Source organism: Homarus americanus, unplaced genomic scaffold, assembly GCF_018991925.1.
Source record: "Homarus americanus isolate GMGI-L3 unplaced genomic scaffold, GMGI_Hamer_2.0 scaffold48354, whole genome shotgun sequence".
In the NCBI taxonomy this organism is placed as follows: domain Eukaryota; kingdom Metazoa; phylum Arthropoda; class Malacostraca; order Decapoda; family Nephropidae; genus Homarus; species Homarus americanus.
The window spans coordinates 6,304,069-6,323,478 of record NW_024723833.1 but is presented as its reverse complement, the minus strand read 5'-3'; the positions used below and the strand labels follow the sequence as shown (position 1 = coordinate 6,323,478).

Sequence of the window (19,410 nt, the reverse complement as noted above, 5' to 3'; positions counted from 1 at the left end):
ATTAACACATTTGTGGTTACTTGTGTAGAGGTGATCAGAAGTTGTGTGCTTATCTTTTAGCAATGCACTGCATGGCTGTTAATTTTTTGTATCATTGAAATTAATCCCCAAATTTATGTTACGTGTGGTATAGTGAGGAAATACTTGTATTGTACATGGCATGTGTTTGTTCCAGTAGTGGTGCTCTAGTCATTGCATCTTAAAATGTGCTTATATTAGAAAAAAATAAGTAAGCTTCTTGCATTAAAAAAAAAAAATGGTTTGTGCCCTTGTTCTTTTTATACATTGTGGCACATTAGATAATGTTGCCAAAATGGAATACTGTATACAGTATACAATATCATTTGTGTGTAGCTTAAATAATATTTTTTTGTTGTACAGTCGGCCACAGGAATAAGTATACACACTGTAGCTGTAAGGTCCGAAAATAGTTTGGTAATGTTGAAACTGCATCTAAACGCATGATGAAACTCGGCTCCCCCCACCTGTTTTCTCTAACTATTTTCTGTTTCCCCTTCTTTATTCTTCTATTTACTCCTCTTCCTTCCTTTACTAATCCAAACATCAGTAAAAAAAAAGTAGGGTAAGAGGAAAAGTGGGGGAGGAGGAGGAGGGAGCTGTACAATAACTGGAATCCCATTCGGCAACAAGTTTACTACCATTGGATACAATATATTACTTGTAATATAAACACAATACACTAGTAAAACATTCACAACAAATGTTTTTATAACATATATGTAGGAATAAAACATAAATTACAGGTCATTTTTGTAATTTTGTCTTCTGTTCAGGACAGTGTTACCAGATATTTTGTCTTGAACACGAACCGTAGGTGTATACTTATTCTTGTGGCCGACTGTACATAATATGAATAAGATTGCCTCTGGTATAATATAAACAGGAAAATTTAATATAGTGGGTCCCATAGACCCGATGACCTCTTGAAGAGAATGCATTTTTTTTTTCTACGGAGGCAGTGTAGTGGGCACTGCACTTAATGTCTCAACTTTTCCAGCCATGAAGGAAAACAAAGATGTCATGAGAGGCACTGGAATACTTAAGTACCAACTTATTTTGAAGCTCTGGTTAACCCTTAAACAGCAGCCACCACTGATAGAAATTTCATGTCCCTTTCATTCTGTATTTTGTGCATAGGAGGGGGGGGGGGGGAAATCCTTTACCACTGATTAATCCTTTCACTTTTAATATTTTATTTGGCTGATGCCAGACAATTTTATTCAGCACAGAGACCCTTAGTACCCAAGGGGTTAAACAATTCATGAGAAACAACGATGTGGGACCAGGAAATTTTTTGGGATGCAAGCCAAGGTGTGAGATGTGGCTCAAGATATGATGACTATGTTGCAAAAGCTGTTGAACTCAAGATGAACGATGGGTGAGAGTAAAAAAAAGATTGATTCTTATACTGTATATTCACGTTAAAGTTTTTAGTTTTAGTATTTAAGGTAGGAATTGTATTACACAGTACAGAGCGCTACCTAATAACAAAGTGAAAATTAAAGACACATTGTAATTTGAAAGGTAGAGAGGATCAAAAATAGAATCTTATTGTAAAAGTGCCTTGATAGGTAAGTAAAGGATTGTAATGATATACTGTACAGTGAAACCTCAGATATCTGGAATGCACGGGGAAATGAGTGTGCAGGATAATCGTTTTTTCCGGATGTTTGAGTTACTTTTATAAATACGCATCTCAAACTCAAAAACATTGTCATAGTAAATATTATAAAAGGCATAAAAGAACATAATAAATATACAATAAAAGGCATAAAAGAACATAGTAAATAAATTATAAAAGGCATAAAAGAACATAGTAAATATATTATAAAAGGCATAAAAGAACATAGTAAATATACGATATACGGTAAGGCATAAGAGGACATAGTAAATATATTTTAAAAGGAATAAAAGGCTGTACTCACTCATTATGTAGCACTGCAGTGGTGTGTGTAATCCTGTTGTACAGTAGCAGAGACAGTTACTTGTTGAGCTTGAGTAAATACGGGTAGTACAGTAATCACTCCTTCAGCTTCCCACTCTGAGCTTTGATGTCGTACAGGGTAGACGAACAAATTTTATATACTTCCATCAACATATGACGACTCTCACCCTTCTGCAGTCTCTTACATATATCCATCTTCTGCATTAGAGTAAGCACAACACATTTGCAATTGGCTGTAGCTCATGTCTTAGGCATGCTGGGTGGATGAGGCAGTGATAGCGGTTAAAACAGCACAAACATTCAAGTAAACGGAACTGTAATGGCAGTGCCCAGTGTATTTGGCGAACATAATGATGCACACACTGCCTCTAGTGGCAAAAATTGGAACCATGGGCAAAGCGGTACCAAATTCAAACAGATTTTATTGATTTTTTTTAATTGTGATAAGACATTACTTACTGGAAATTTACCCCACCCAAAAAAATGACAGTTGCTTGAGAGTTTCAGATGGTTAAATGCCAGATATCTGAGGTTATACTAAGTTTATCAGTAGGTAAAGGAGTGCATTTTTAGGAAGAACAAAAATGATTTTGATATGTACAGTACGTGAGCTGACTAGTGGTCATCATTATTATCAATGTTTTATGGCTATTTTCCATGCTTGCATAGGTTAGCCATGATTATCTGATGGCAGCTGTTGAATAAACCAGAACATGTCCCCCTGCTCACCACCACAAACCCAGGGTGCCAGCCCAGAGACCAGCAGTGACCATGCCATCAGACATGTTAAAGCAAACTTTTATGGATGGATGCCCTTTCTAATGCCAGCCCACAGGGTGAGAACAGCTAGCAAGGCAGTGTCGCAACTCCCTGAAGTAATTTAAGACTACCTGCCTACTCACCAGTGAAGCGGATAAAGTAAAGAAAGATGAAAATATTGGTAGGTTGGTGCAGAAGTGTACTGTACTGTACATACAGGTGGGTAAAAGGGCGTATTTTTAGGGAGGGTAAAAGTGTATAGATAGTTAAGTAAATAAGTACATTGACAGGGGGTGGGAGTAGGTATGGTATGAGTGTGTCTGTTGAAACATGAATGTTTGACATTTTTCCCATTATTTTTTTTCCGTATAGTTGAGGCAAAACCATTTACTGTACTGGAATATTTCTTATGCTGCACTTAAGTTTCTTGCAGTACCATAGTACTGTACTGTACAGTACTGTATTCACAGAGAAAATAGTAATTCAAGTGTTTACAGTACTGTACTACAGTATATTAGAAATAATTATTAACAAGTGGGTGCTTTTAAAATGATTACAGTACAGTACCTGGTTGGATGGAGTTCTGTGTGAATTCATATTACAGTACTTTACACTTATATCTTACATAAATTGAAAACTGATACAGTATCAAAATGTACGAAATAAAATAGTAAATTCACTGATATTTACATTTATCTAATAATATAGTTTTGTAGAGGTATTTATCAGCTTCTTCAGAATTTTGTTTTTAATTAGAAAATATTTTGATAACGAATTTAATTACTGCTCATACTTCATTACAGAAGTAGATACTGTTGTTGTTTTGGTCTTGGTGCCACAGTGCCAGGATTAGTTAGCATCATTGGTACCAGAATCAAAATCATTATTTTGTGGGCATCTTTCTGTTTCTCTTGTAGTAATGCACAATACATCCACCCTTCAACACTGTATTGTAATTTTATATTCTTCTGTATGTTATCCAGAGCACTGCAAAAGTTAGCATCTAATTTCATGGACAATGTTCATTTTTGTGTATTACAGTACTGTACTGTATTAGATTTTGTGTGTAAACGTTACCTAAACTTTCTCCTCTTTCATTACTTTACTTAATTCTATTGGTCCTACTTTAGGTGTTTCTTTCCCTTGGGTAGTCTGAAATGTTAACAATAAAGATGATGTTCTTATTAACTTAAGTCATGCTGTTCCTTGTACTGCATACAAACAGTATATAGTACAGTACTACAGTTCATTATATACAAACACACTGAGTACAATTTCTATATCTCACTCACATGTTACAAGATTGGATAAGTCTTGTTTTCCCACATAATCGCTTTTATTTCCAACATGTTTTATTTACCGATCCACAGATTTTTTTTTGGGTGGGGGGAGGGGGGTGGCTGTGTATGAAGCCACACATGCACTGCCCCCGTCACTTCATCATCATTGGGAATTCCAAGGTCAGAGCTGTATGGTGGGTGATGAAGGACCTGAAAGTTCAGCTGCTGCACAGCTATACCAGCTTATGGCTGAATTCTGAACTTCCTTGAAGGAGGAGGTGTGTTTCCGTTGCATGATCTGCCGTATGCTTTCAGGCTGGAAATGGTGGCTTTCTTTAGGATGTCTTGTAACTTGATTAATCATTATTTGACATCAGTGATCAATGTGGATGGCTGCCATGAATGATCTACATTGGCAATACTTATTTATTTATTTTTTCAATCCATTTGTACACACTCTGCTTTGGCAAAACTTAATCAACATATTGTCCAGATAATCTGAATTTCAGCCCCCTTTAAAACCCTCAGTACATAAACACAAACACCAAGCCACTGCTATTCTTTAGTACAAGTCAAAATGGTGTGGCCATGTTTACAGAGCAATTACAACTAAACAACTGAGTGCTCAAAGAATGAATCCTACAAAGCAGCTACCAGTACTGTACAGTACATAAAAAAAAAAAAAAAGAGAAATTATATACTGTACAATATATACAGTATGGATTTCACTGAACCAGAAATGTGGAGGAACCAGATTCTAGCTGGCTACAAGAAGTGAGATCCTATTGGATTTTTTGTTAACCTTTCCAACAAGGATTTAATTGATTTTGATGATGCAGTATATGATTTATATGAATATGTTATTAAGATTTGGGTCAAGCGAGCCTTATGTCCTAACAGGCCCCAACTTTTTGGCACATTGAGATTAGGGTTTAATCTTTATTTCCTATTGAAATTGGATCTTTCTCAGACTTTGGGTTACATAATTAGAACCATGAAAATTGTGTGAGTAACCAGAATTCTCTCTGAACCAGAGTGGCCACCCACCAATTGATTTATTAATGGAAGAGTGTACTGCATTTAGTACCCCAGGAAATACTGCAGAAAATCCATAAATTTGTATTTCTCTTCCTGCAATTGGTCTGTTTAAATGGGGTTTATTCTGTGCATGTTGCGGGTGTGGGCTTTGCCATTTAAATCCTTGACATCTTGTACCTAAACTGTATGTAAGAATATATATATATATATATATATATATATATATATATATATATATATATATATATATATATATATATATATATATATATATATATATATATATATATATATATATATATTCTCCTCGACTTACGACGGGGTTCCGTCCCGACGACCAGGTCGTAAGTCGAATTGGTTGTAAGTCAAAAAGGCGTAAATAATACATAGAAATTCTAAAATGGGTGTCTCTTTCTTCTCGGCACCACGAGAACTTTCACTTTTAAGCTTGCCAGCCATTTCGAAGGTTGTTACAAACAAAAATTGTGTCATTACACGGCGCCATCACTAACGTTGGGACTCGAAAATACGTAATGTGAAAAATATTTTATACGACCATGGCCGTCGTATGTCCGGGTTGTCGTAAGTCGAGGAGAGACTGAACTGTATAATGGAACTTTAGGGATGTGAATTTTAATATATGATGCCAAATGAAATATAAAAAGACATAGGCCCAGTACACTAGTTATTAGATTTAGACTCCGGTATCATGTTAGTATTGTTGTTTCAGTAAGCATGTGCATTTTGGTGCACGGAGGAAAATTTCATCTTCAATAGTGACCAAATGTGCCAGTGACTGATAGCTTGCCAGCTGAGTACAGTAAAAACCCTATAATTCATACTCCACTAATTAAAAATAATGTATAATTCATAATGTTTTGCGTTTACAAAATATGAAAAATTTTGTCATACTGTACAGGTACAGTATTTGATAAAATTTTGATATACGAGACATTTTGAAATATTATAATATACAGTATATATACTGTATATATGTAATATTTGGTAAAATTTTGAATTATGAGAGACATTTACGAATATTTATGACGCACATTTTGCCATGGGATGCGACCGCCTGCCTCACTGTAAACAAGTACTACAGGTATACGTGTTGAACAGTTGATCACAGTCTACGGTCTACCGTACAAGCTTTTTCCACTTGTTTTTCCATTATTGCTCAGTATTTGAGCCATTGTGTCTCATAACCCTAAATCTGGTACTGTACATTATTTAAAAAAGTTTAAATTATTATTGAAGCAAATAACAGAAAAGTACCATTGCTTTGTTTGTTTTTCCCTTGGGAGAAGGTGTCCCTCATAATTCATAAGGGCTAGAGTCCCTATTATTTTGAATTATGGGTGTTTTATTGTTGATTCAAAATACAGTACTAATATAGTAATGACATTATCCACCATAGCGTGAGGCCCTGGGCACAATCCTTCTGGACCACCAAGCCACTATTATGTGTGTGATATGAATAAGTGATCACCCCTGCATGTTTCATATCAAATATCATTGTCTTAACATACATACGTCCATAGCGATCATACCAGACCAAGAAGTGTTTAGTGCAGAGGAAAATGTAATGAAACAGAAATCTGAAATTTGTAATTAAATCTCTCAAAGCATGTTTTACAGACCTTGGTAATTTTTATATTATTTTCTGAAGTTTTTATGGTTACACAGTATTGATATGTGGATTTATATCAAGTTGTATCAAGTTATAACAATTGATTTACATTTATTTTTAATATTAATAAAAGATATAACTTAAATATTCACAGTAATTGAAACATAATATATGAATACTGTACTCTATATGCATGTTTTTATAATTTTTTTAGAACTGGATGATGGAGCATATAACCCCCTGTGGACAACAAAAGGCTTCACTCAGACATTCCACTTTTGGAAGGAGTCCCGGCGAGCCCAATCTGTTCCATTAAATGCCTATCTCACTTACGTCACACTGCCATGGTTCACCATCATCACAGGTAACTATTGTGTCTTTCTGTACACTATACTGTACTGCTTTTATTGTTCTTCAGTCATTTGATTTAGTTTTTGGATGTACCTGTACTAAAACTTGTGGTACTCACTACAATCAACACAAATTGCTAAGGAACCAAGATGAATATATTTCTTTAAATACAGAATTATTGGTACAAATAAGTACTGTTCTGCAGCATAGATTTACTGGAGCTGTCTTAGTGATGTGGACAACTTAAAAATGATATTCAATCCAAAGTTAGCAATATATGAGCACCTGGTACAGTACCACGAGTCTTATTCAACACAATATATACAGTGTTCTGACAATTGTGATGAGTAGTACTGTATTTAGTTTGCCTCTGTGAATAAATGAGTTATCACACTACATCCACATTGGTTTCTGTTTTGACATCAACAATAGGATCAGTAGGATTCTTGACCTGTGGTTAATTTTGGTACAGTGCAACTGGTGCAGATACAACCAGGGCTGCAGGGAAAGAAAATTTTTAGGGGCCCCCTTTTGGCCTTGAATGGTTAATAAAATCTATCTATAACACTTGTTCTACATACCTATTTTTAGCATTCCATTTAAATCAATTAACTACTTTACAGATATATTTAATATTTATATCCCCCCTTTATCCGGGCGCTGGGGATTTATCCCGGCTTCCCTGCTGACAGTCATAAGTTATATAACCAAATGACCAAGAACTAATCATAACCTACATTAGTAAGGGCAAATCAAAATTCTCTTAGGCAATCAGCCAAGACTAGTACGTACAGGTATCCCTCGTTTAATGATAATTCACTTCATGATATTTCAGTTTTGCGAGAGAAATTTTTAACACCCTTTCTTATTCAACAATGGTCAATATTCGGTTTATCGATGCTCGACTCACTGAGAAGAATTTGGGAGAGTAGTCGGAAAAAATGAAGATTCTGTGCTTCAAGTGAGCATCATTACAATAGTACTTTAATGTGGCTTTAAATAAAGAAAATATAATATAAAACTATAAAATAAGAAAATTGAAGAGTATGTGTGTGTATATGTGGAAGTGAATGTATATATTGAGGCAGTGAGCTGTAACTATGGCCATTCGCACTTTCTCTCCCCTACCCCTTATATGAAGTCACGGTATAGAGGCAGCAGCCACACACATCTCTTGAGCCAGCTTGGTGACTGCCAGGCTAAACTGTGTCATGTGTAAATGTGATGAATAAATACTAGTAATAATAAAATACTGCGTTGCCATTTGGTAATCGTTTCACTCCACATGGGACACGAGGCAGAGAACAGCTGAGAGTTTCCCCCACTGTGCGAGCTAACAACTGCACATGTAAGAAATATTCATTCTCTTTTTATGTTTTTGACCTTATGATAATTATTTTCATTTTATATTTTTTGCACATTCTGTTTGAGGGATTGTATTTGTACTGTATGTAACAGTAAAGAAAATAAATAAATATGTACAGTACTTGTATTATTCATGTGTACTGTACCTCAAAGATTATTTTTTATTGTTACATTCCAGATATACTTGATCATCGGACTGGTCCCATTCTCACCTTCTAGCACCTGTGTGGTGGACCTGTGGACCTGGCCTTGGTGGGTGGTATCTCTCACCTTGTACTTCAAATACTGTTCATGTGAGGTGTATCTGAAAAGTCTCCACCTGTATACAATGACTACCCAAGGATGTCTTTAACAGATAATTGTTATTATTTTGGAACAGCAGTTTTATACTGTACTTTATCACGAAGTTACAAAACTAAACTTGGTTTCATAAGTAATCTCAGGACATCAAGTACATCCAGACGAAGAGTAGACAATTCTTTATTTTTCCATTTATGCTCAATGCCCATTACAAATCAGACAATATATGGAAAAGAAGGATAATATGATTGATATTGTACAAACTTTTGAGACAATGTTACTAATGAAGAAAACTAGAACCTTATACCGTGATAATATTGCTGTATGCTCTGTGCTGTGTAAATTGTACACAACATCCCTGATAATCATCATCACCAAATATGATATGTCCAAGCTCATTCCAGTCATGTTTACCAATGTCTTAAGCATGTAGCCCTTGTATCTGACGTATAATTCCTTAGGTGTCCTTTTCTCATCCTATTCTTAAATATTTTCATGTTAACTCATTTCATTTCTTACTTTGTATTACTGACACAAATTTATTTAATTCCTAAATTTTCTGTACATCAACGATCATCTATAGCTCTGTTGCCATTTATTTTCTAATACGCTACTGTACACTACACTTCAGTGTTGTTACCTGAACCGTATTATTTATTTTACATGTATTTTTATATATCTCTTCAGGCTGAGTAGTTGGTGGCATACATCAGTAATTTAAGCTCTTAGACAGAGTCTTAAAAGCATTCATGCCTTCCCCATGAAGGGTTAGCTCTGTGTAAGTATACCAGTGAATGTCTTGACTGCCTGATTGATCAGCCAGTCAAATAATCCATTGATTTGTTCGCCTTATCAGCTGTACGACACCAAATGTATTGAAAGAGGAAATATATGCTATTAAGATATTAATTGGGGATACAACTTATAAAGTGTGTATGAGTAAAGTGTTACTGTATATGGTGTTAAATGAAATGAACAGGATGAATAGGAAGGCTAAATCTAGATAAGTAATGTTAACCTTTAAGCAGTGGCCATCATCAGTGGAAGTTAGCTGTGGATAGTGAAAGCTGGAAATGTGAAAAATTGAGGTGAAAAGCTTGGCATGTAAAATGTGGAGATTTGAAAGTTTGGGATGTAAAAGCTTTGGCTGTGAAAGCTTGGGAACTAAATGTCAGGGATATGAAAGCTGGGGGCATGACAGCTGGAGATTTTAAAGCTTGGTGATGTGGAAACTTTGGGTGAGGGAAGCTTGAGTACATGAAAGTTTGGAGGCACAGAAACTTCAGGATGTGGGAGGTTGATATGAAAGTTTGAGGGTATGGAAGCCTGGAGATATTGAACTTGGAGGAGTTGGGGGATATAAGGTTGACTGAAAACAGGAATATCAAGCGAGTTGAAATTATATAAATATTAAGAAGGGGACTGAAGGGAAGATAGATATTTTTTCAGTAAAGTCATGATACAGTACAAGTTTACCATTTTTTGGGGGGGGCATCTATATTTTGTTTGTCTGACATATAAATATAGGTTAAACAAATATTATAAATTAGGTTTTATACATAACTAAAACTTAATTTTTTATTTTTTAACACTACTATTACTCTTCAAATTCTATCATCCATTATCCTCTTCTCATCTAAACCTCTCGGTGTTTTTCTCCAGACCCACTCAAACACTCCACATCCTTTGTTTTTTCCCTTGTATCTGATTTCCAGTTTCCATATGCAGTGTTCTCTGTAAGTGGTATGGAAAATCATCATTCATCTTAAATACAATGTATTTTCTACAAACCACATTAGTTTTGTTATGGATGTCTTCCAGTAACAGGGCTGCTAGAAGAGTGGTCTTCTTTGCCTAATGAAATGTGTGTCACATTGGATAATAAATGGCTTGAGACAGTAATTTTTGAAGAAGGGATGATGTATATGTAGATCAGAGGAGAATATACAGCAAGGCTTGAGAAAGGTAAAGAATGATCTTGAACTTGGAAGACTACTTTGGTAAAAAAACTGAGAACTGTGTGTTAAAGTGGTGTTATGTGGTAATGGTAGCTGTAGAAGAATACCATTACTAAATGTTCATATTCACATCAGCCTATTCCTTATAATGACATGTGTGATATTTTTAATCACATATGTGAAGGCATTTCCACATTGCTCCAACTTCAGGTTTCTATTAAAATTTGACTAGATATGCTTCTCTGCTCGCACTAACAAGATCTGATCAGTAATAGATGATTCAGAGTCTACAGTATATAAATCTTGCTACATATTTAAGAACTCTTTGTCTTGAGAATATACCATTACTGTACTTGAACAAATATTTTTGAAATAACGAGACTTAGTGATGATGACGATGACTTTTTAAGTGTTTATACGTATTAAATTTTCATCTTTTTATTATTAAACAGTAAGAAGTAAAGTGATTGCACTAGATTTCGGATGTTAATCATAATCATTTTTGGAAAAACATGTTTATCGTGTCACAAGAAATGAGTTGATCACAAATGCAATGTTTGTGTACTCTGTATATGACATCTCCTATAGTGAATACAGTAAAACCTCATTAATATTTCTTAAGTTAATCAGGGGTAAATATAGTAAGCACTCTTTGTGAAGTACAATTATCTTGTTTCTTTCCCTGTTAAAAACTACTGAAAACGCATTTTTACTCACATCACCACCCAAATTATAGACCAATAGGTTTTAAATATACTTGAGTATACAGGAATGAGACAGACTATCGAAGGTGATCCAGTACAAAACCAGTGGATAAAACTTTTTCAGAGAGATTAATTTAGATATCTGTTATCAATTAATACAGGGCATAAAAACATTTAAAAATTAGTATCGTAATAGAAAATCCCTTGTACGTACATGTACTGTACAAAAAATAACAGTTGGTGTGCAGCGACAGTGCAGAGAATGCACCTGTTCTGTTCAGTTGCTAAATAATGACTGACTTTTTGAGATGCATCAGCCACATCACTGACATACTATTGTTGATGAGCTTAAACTTCTAAAATTTTTACCAACAGCTGAACAAAATAACAAGATGAATAAATACTTTCCTGTATAGATCCATCATAATACAGTACAGTCAGTATACACATGCCATGTGTATGATAGAACACTAAACTCACCTTGGGAGATTTGAAAAATGAAATTATGAAATTTTCCACTTATCTCTTGGTAGTCATCACACCATCCACCACCTTCCAGAAAGGTATAAGTGTACTGATATGTACAACCAAGATTTGATTAAATTTTAATAACAATGACCCATAATGGAAATATGTTTGGCCTTGGAATGGTGAATACAGATTACACTACAGTACTGCATGTTGTATTTTAGTTTATACTCTTTCTTTTAGTCAGTCAATCAAGGTACCATCTCATGTCTTAAGGGATAAGGACCATGGCCTTCAACTCGATAAAGGTATTCAGGTTATCTGGTAATCCTTCCAAAGTTTGTATCTCTCTAGGGAACCAGCATTTAATTTCATTCATTCGTCTTAGTCTTTGGTTTCCCCTGACCTTTCTATCTTCAGTTCAAACCATCATGTCTACTGTCCACACTTCTGATCTGTACAACAATACCACAAAGATGGTTGGGGTTTTAAGTTCAGAATTTACCATTGCCTCTATATTCAGTTTCCCTAGATCCCATTTCACTTCATATGCATTTACCATTTTAATTTCTTGGATTTTGGCCTGACTGTACTCATGCATGGTCTAACCTACAGTCTTCTCCTGGGTAGGTCTTAAGTTTTGGTTTCCTATTTCTTTTAATGTATATTTAATGTGTTATTTAGGGTCAGTAGTACCTTTTTCATATCACACAGTATTTTATATGCATGAGAATGTGGGTTAAGGGACCCTGGGTCCTTATACAAGGGTTGTATATACAGTATATGTCAGTCCCAAAGGTATGTGAACTTGAGAAGATTTATTTTTAACATTAAGAAAAATGTGGGCAAGTAAGATTTTATTGTACAACTAATACCCCCCCCGGGGGGGGGGGGGGTCAGTAGTAGATTCCTGTGCCCAGTAACATATTTCTTCATATATAGTACAACTGAAAAAAAAACCCTGATGAATTCTATACCGTTTTTTTATACTGAGTGACTATAAATGTTACTAATTCCAGTACAGGTACAGTCTAGCTTACCTGACCAACTGTGGCCTCCCTATCCCAGTAATTTTGACATAATAAAACACCCGGGAAACTTACACCAGTAAAAATAATTTAAGTATAGTGTATTTATGTACAAACTTGTACATGTACAGTTGATGAAATAATGTTGAATAACAAGACGAGTACATATTTTTATGCACCATTAGAATGACAATTCAATACATACAGTATTCCACATGCCAGCTGATTAGTTCACCACCTGATTGACAGACTAGTGGCATGATGCAATGAAAATATATTGTCCTCAATAAAAAAAATTCAAATTAATTAAAAAATTAATTAGTGAGGTTTTACTGTAGTGTACTTATTTTACACCATGCATATTTTTTATTACCTCACATTTTTTTGATTACTGTACATGAAACTCTTCATATTTTCTTACATAATCTGTATTGGTATCATAGGTCGTGAGTAAGAAATATAACGTGGAGATAACCAAGATGTTTTTGTCATGTTAAGATAATCATGATCTTGTAGTAATAAGGATAATAAGTCCCACTACACTTTTCAGTATTTAACACTAATGCTCCAGAACTTGGCTTTGTGCCACGATTTACTGTATAAATGATGAATATGCTGAATGGGGAATGAAAGTATTGATGAGGTCAGTATGAAAGAGAATATCTACATGAAAATGTTGATGTCATGTAGAGGTGTCAATGTAAGAAAAATATACTCTGATATTGAATGAATTTTTACAAATGGTTTTTGTAGAGGTATGCTGTATTACATTTAAAATATTGTATACTGTAATAAAAAAAAATTAGCAACAATAATCCCTGGAAAGCTAACTGAGAATCCGCCAGATGGTAAGTGCCATGTTACGTCCAGATTTTGATAAATCAAATGGCTGTCTGTAAAGCGTACACGTGCTTTGAATTTATTTGGATAGTTGTCATCCAAGTAGATCAGTAACTCCTGACAGTTAATTAGGGCATTAAGTAGGTTTAGCTATACAATAATAGCATGGGAAAAATACACTCAGGCTTAACTGTTTTGAAATCAAATTAACCCTTAGACTCCGGGCGTCGTAGGACCCGCTGAACGGACATATTTTGGTAAAAAACATTTTTTTTTTTCAAAATCCATTGTCACCTTATAAATGGGTTAATCAATATAAGAAAAATGCCAGAAGAATTTACTTACATTCAACTTTCGTTGTAGCATGGTTGGAGAGTTGTTTGGAGTGTTGATGAGCAGTGTGGAGTGATGAAAGATTTCTTGATTGAAGCTACTGCGCACAGCCCACAGCGAACGGGAAGTGATGTTCACACGCAACTGCAACACACAATTCGTACTTGAAGGCACTTTTATATCATATTTCTGTCTTAGAGTTATTACAAAAGACAAAATAGTTCTATTTTCTCAAAAGAACTATAAAATACTGAACAGTAGGATTATTCAGGCAGCACAAATTTTATCACTATTTTCTTATCACTGTAACTGTTTTCATGGTCATGTACCGTAGAAGTCTTTGTAACATGGAATGCACAAGGCAACTCCACACTCCTTGCACCAAGTCATCATATCTTTGCGCCGTGGTTCTCAAAGGCTGGCGGGTTGGGGAAGGGTAGGCAGCACCATCGCTGATACTACATCAGTGCCACTTAAATTAAGCAACTCTTGATGAACAACACTACTGTCAACCATATGCCTTCGCTTGCACTTTTGTGTGAGGAGTAAGGTGGGTCATAAGAGAGGTCGAAGGACTTACATCTCTCACAATATCTGGCGGGTAACTGACCCTGAGGCACGTGTCTTTTGACAAAGGCACACTAGTTGAGTTGCCAATTACACAAATATCCCATACAAAGTATTTCCTCCTGCCTGGACATTCAAAATAAGCTGTGAAAATTAAGAATGTTCAGGAACGTCACCCGGGGTTTAAGGGTTAATACTGTATATGCGGTTAGAAATTTGTTAAAAAAAAAAATGCATGAATGTGAGCAGAGACAACCAGGTATGAAATCTTATATTTAAATGTACATCATTTATAAAATGTCATCAGTATAAAACCTACATATTGTTAATGAAGTGTAACACCCTTTACAATTATTTTAAGATAAACATAATTTTAAAAGAACTTCCTTTATGTAGATATTTAAGAAACTAATGGCTGGGCATCAAAATTACAAGAAGTTAAAGGTAATTCTATCTATATTCTAGTCATTAAGAAGGTTGTCATTTGTTTGCCTTGTGTAGTTATACAGTATAGTGTACTGTGATGTATATTGTGAAGGCAGACTCTATCTGGTGTTAAGGTCACATCAGAGGACAATTTTTCTCTTCCAAAACTTGAAGAATCTTATAGTGTATGTTGAATATACGCTCTTTACTTGGCAGTCACAATCAAGGTACAATTACTTTAAGATGATTTCAGAAGTTACAGTCAAACCAAGTAGAACACAAACTATTCAAGGTCAGTAAATGATGAACTCAAGTGTCTACAGTACTACAGTATGATTCTATTTTATCTGGGAAACATTCATCAGACACGCACACTGCCAATAAACTAATGTATTTGCATTTTTATCTAAAGTGAAACTGAGTGCAAAACATGAATACAATACTATGATAACAGTAATGTGTCATACAGATCCATGATGAGTGTATCCATCACAGTTGACTTTTAATCATACTTGTTAGATACACGGAGTTGATTATGCATTACCAGTATGTTCTGTTGGATTAATACTGTATCTCTACAATGATGGTGCAGATACTTGAATCCAGATCAATAAATAAAAATAATTTCTCTTCCAGCTGATCAATATTTATTTTCTTATTCTGAGTTATGCATGAAGTAAACAGCATATTCTTTGATAATGAATATATTTCTTGAATGAGGTTAATAATGTAAGAATTTCTGCTGTTCATATATCACAATAACTGCACTCTTTCATTATTGCCTAAAAATTGGGAGCATACACGAGACATTAATTGTCTGTTTTAGTTGATATGACTAAAATGCTTTGTAATTGTGCATTATAATCAGTTACATCTACTTCCTTAATCACATTTTATTATGCTCTTATCAACCACTGCTCCTTTGTGTTGTCAGCTCTTAAACTGATTTAAGTGGTAAAAGTATTAATTATCCTAATGAAAGTGATTGTCCAGCAAATGTTTAGGGCACAGCTTTATAAACACTACTTGAGGTATACACAGCAGTAGGTGTATTATGGAAGAAATTTTTTGTATATAAACTTTTTGCCATAATGTGATTTGTCTATTTTAAAAACAATCATTAATATTTGATATGATGTCAATTGTTGAAACAAGGCCAGTATCATTGAGTTTATACTTACGATATAATTGGAATCACAACTTCCTGGGTACACACATTGTTAAATATCAAATCAAATATGGTTGAGATGATTCAATGTACAGAGAAAATTTGATCATGATAATTACAGGTTGTTTGGGAGGAGAAGGTGGAGGTATGCCAAAGTCTAACTCGGCAACCAATAATACAGTAGAGAGAGAAAGAAAAGCCCAAGTTCTTACTTTATTTTGAAATAGACCATGATGAGACTACAAATAAATCTGTATTATTTTCAGACATTGCTAAGGGAATGCCAGTTACAGTATACCATAGGTGGATTTGATAGGTGGGAGGGAAACACAGGAAAGAACTAAGTTTCTCTGCAGATGGGTTCTGTGTAGCCCAAAACATTAGAGTGATAAAGAAACTTAGCTCTTCCCTGTGTTTCCATCCCACCCATTAAATCTATTTGTCATCATGGATCAATCATATACCATAGGTCTTTGTGCCATCTTTATTTACCTGACTTTATTTTAGATATTAACTGCTATGAGAGTATATACTGTATACTGTATCTTAAATCTCTGCGGTCAGTGAACTTGAGCTCTCAGAGGCTTTTTGTGAAAATACAGTTTATCTGATGAATGGATAAGGTTGGGTTAATGCACCTGAAAACGGTAATGAAATACATACAGTATGTCATGCATTTTCAACACTGAAGTACCTGTGAAACATAATTTTTGATCATTAATGTAGCACAAGATGTTTTATACATTTTTTTTATATTGTACAGAATAATGCTGAAGGCTGCATATTATAGTTAATGAACCAGCAAGTCAGCAAAACAAGTGTAAAATTACAACAGGATATATGAAGAGCGGGCCAAATATCAGGGTCACTTAACTTGTATTTAGATTCACTTCTCAGCCATGGTAATGATGTATTACAGTACAGTATATCAATACCAAATAGATAAAGGATTATTCTAATTAAAGTTCATCAGTTTTAAGGCCCATACATAGCTTTATGAAACTTCAGATAATTTAATTGAAGCTAAAACTGCCATTTCTATCTCATTATCCAACAAGGGTGTCAGAAGTGTTCAGAAGTACAAAGTTGAGGATCCCCAGTTTTGTGACCCCTCTTTCCTGGTCCTGCACTTTATATTTCACTTAATGATCAAATTGTTAAATATATATAATTCATGTGGGAGTAGAGTATATTCTACTGCTATACTATTTAAGGTTCTTGAAGCTCAAGCTGTGAGTAAGATGAGCTGTGTTGTAAATATAGCATAAAAGGTTAATGATAACCTTCAGAGATTTGTTATATTAATCTTTTTCAATCCTTTGAAGATAGTTCATAATAATAATAATAATAATAATAATACTGTACACTGACTAGCTGGGTAGTAGAACTAAAATAGCCATGTATCTTTCTTATTTTTTTTGTCAAGTAACAATCTGAAGAATGTTTGCTTTTCACTGTAATCCCAGTCAGGATGTAAATGAATTAAAAACACTCAAATTACGAAGCCCAAAAGCACATCAACTAGTTGAGATCTGAAACAGCTGAGTTACAAATTAATATTGGGCCAAAAATTTATATATTTAACATACTCATGTGATGGGTCTGGAGTGCAACAAAGCAGCGTGCATCAGTATTTTACCACTATACTGGCTGTGAATCAGTTTTAGCAACCGACTCATTTTCATCTGAATTTCTCGAAATCAGTTTATAAAATTCCTGTAATATCTTTAAAAAAAATTCTAGACGATTAGTAAATTCAAAATAAGAATTTAAAGTGGACAGATTTTTGTAATCTTTTAAAGTTTTAAGTAACCAAAAACTTGTTTTACACCCAAACATTATAGAGGAAGAGAGTCCAAGTGTATCAGCCATCTCTGCTACAGCTCTACTAAAACAAAAGTGCCACAGCATTTTAACTGGTAAAACCTCTTGAACTGAATCGTATTATCATCAAGTCTGCTATTGAATGTATTAATTTTCACTATAACTGTACAATTAATGTCATGTTCTTGTTCCTTGTAAATAACATCATTGTTTTAAATGTTGGGTAAATATCAAAATCTTCTCTAGGTTCCACTCAGATCTTGGTTTTATTTTAATCACATTCACTTTACAAAAATCCATCTATTCTAATGGGAATTGATCCATATAATACAATACAGTACTGTACAGTACTTGAAAATAGTTATTGTAGGTTTACAGAGAACCCAAAGGAGCATTTTTCTGGCCTACGCTATGTGAATAAACTTGCTAAATTTGTAGTTTTTGTGCTATAGTTCATCAGTAAACATTATTTTTTTATGATAACTCTTGATTCGGTTACTTCTTATTTTTATTGATGCTAAAATTGGGTAAATTTGAGATTTTGTTAGTCGCATATCAAGGCACAGTTGTAATTTTCTTAGGTCCAGCCTCCCTAGCAGTGATAAATACTGTTCATCAGATTCTAGTACCTACCCTAATGTTCTCACCCAGTTGATTGATAAATTGTAGATGGACCATTAGTGTTGTATTGGGAAAGCATTTCAGTGTTTCATTTTGCATCATTGTTTTGTACAAAGTTTCATCATATTTCATTTAATCAGGAAAATTATATTAATGTACAGTAAAAATTTTTAAGCTTGTAATTTTTTTTCTTGTGCCTAAAACATAAGAGTACTGTACTTTTCCATAGGCAAGCTATACATTTTCCAGATAGCTTACTTACAGCTTGGTACTGATTTTTCAACTGTGATAAGCAGCTTGGATTAAAGAGAGTGGTTGGAAGAGTGTTTTTTTTGTATCCCTGTAAACTGAAAATATACGAGAGAAAGGTTAAATATGTAGTAATATAAGATTGGAAAGAGGCAGTATGAATGATCATGGTATAAATAAGTTTTAATAGTTATTTGTAACTGAGTGAAATAGGCAGGAACATGAGAAAAGAACAATGCATGATGACATATACAGTGGTCCCTCGGTTAACGAGCACAATCCGTTCTAGAAGGTTGCTCGTTAACCGAAACCATTGTTTCAATGGGTTTTTGGGTAATTGGTTCCAGCTCACCGGAAATTGCTTAAAGTCAACAAAAAAGGTAGTAAAGTACACTTACTTTGAGGTGTGTATGTAGAAGGCTCCTGGATGATGATGATGGGAATTAGAATGGGGGTGAAGGAGAAGGGAGAAGAGAAGGCATTGGGGTGGAAGAGAAGTCACCCCATGGTGCCATTTCACCCATAAAATTTTAGT

General features: G+C 34.5%; 1 protein-coding gene across 1 annotated transcript in view; it reads left to right on the top strand.

The window, feature by feature from the left end:
• The window catches only part of LOC121863808, a 36,836-nt gene extending 17,889 nt beyond the window's left edge, over positions 1–18,947 (top strand). Inside the window, exons 10-11 of the mRNA XM_042362653.1 lie at positions 6,888–7,037; positions 8,568–18,947. Coding sequence (XP_042218587.1) covers positions 6,888–7,037; positions 8,568–8,608 — 191 coding nt within the window. The 3' untranslated portion in view covers positions 8,609–18,947. The remainder of the gene's footprint in view (positions 1–6,887; positions 7,038–8,567) is intronic.
• The last annotated feature ends 463 nt before the right edge of the window (positions 18,948–19,410 follow it).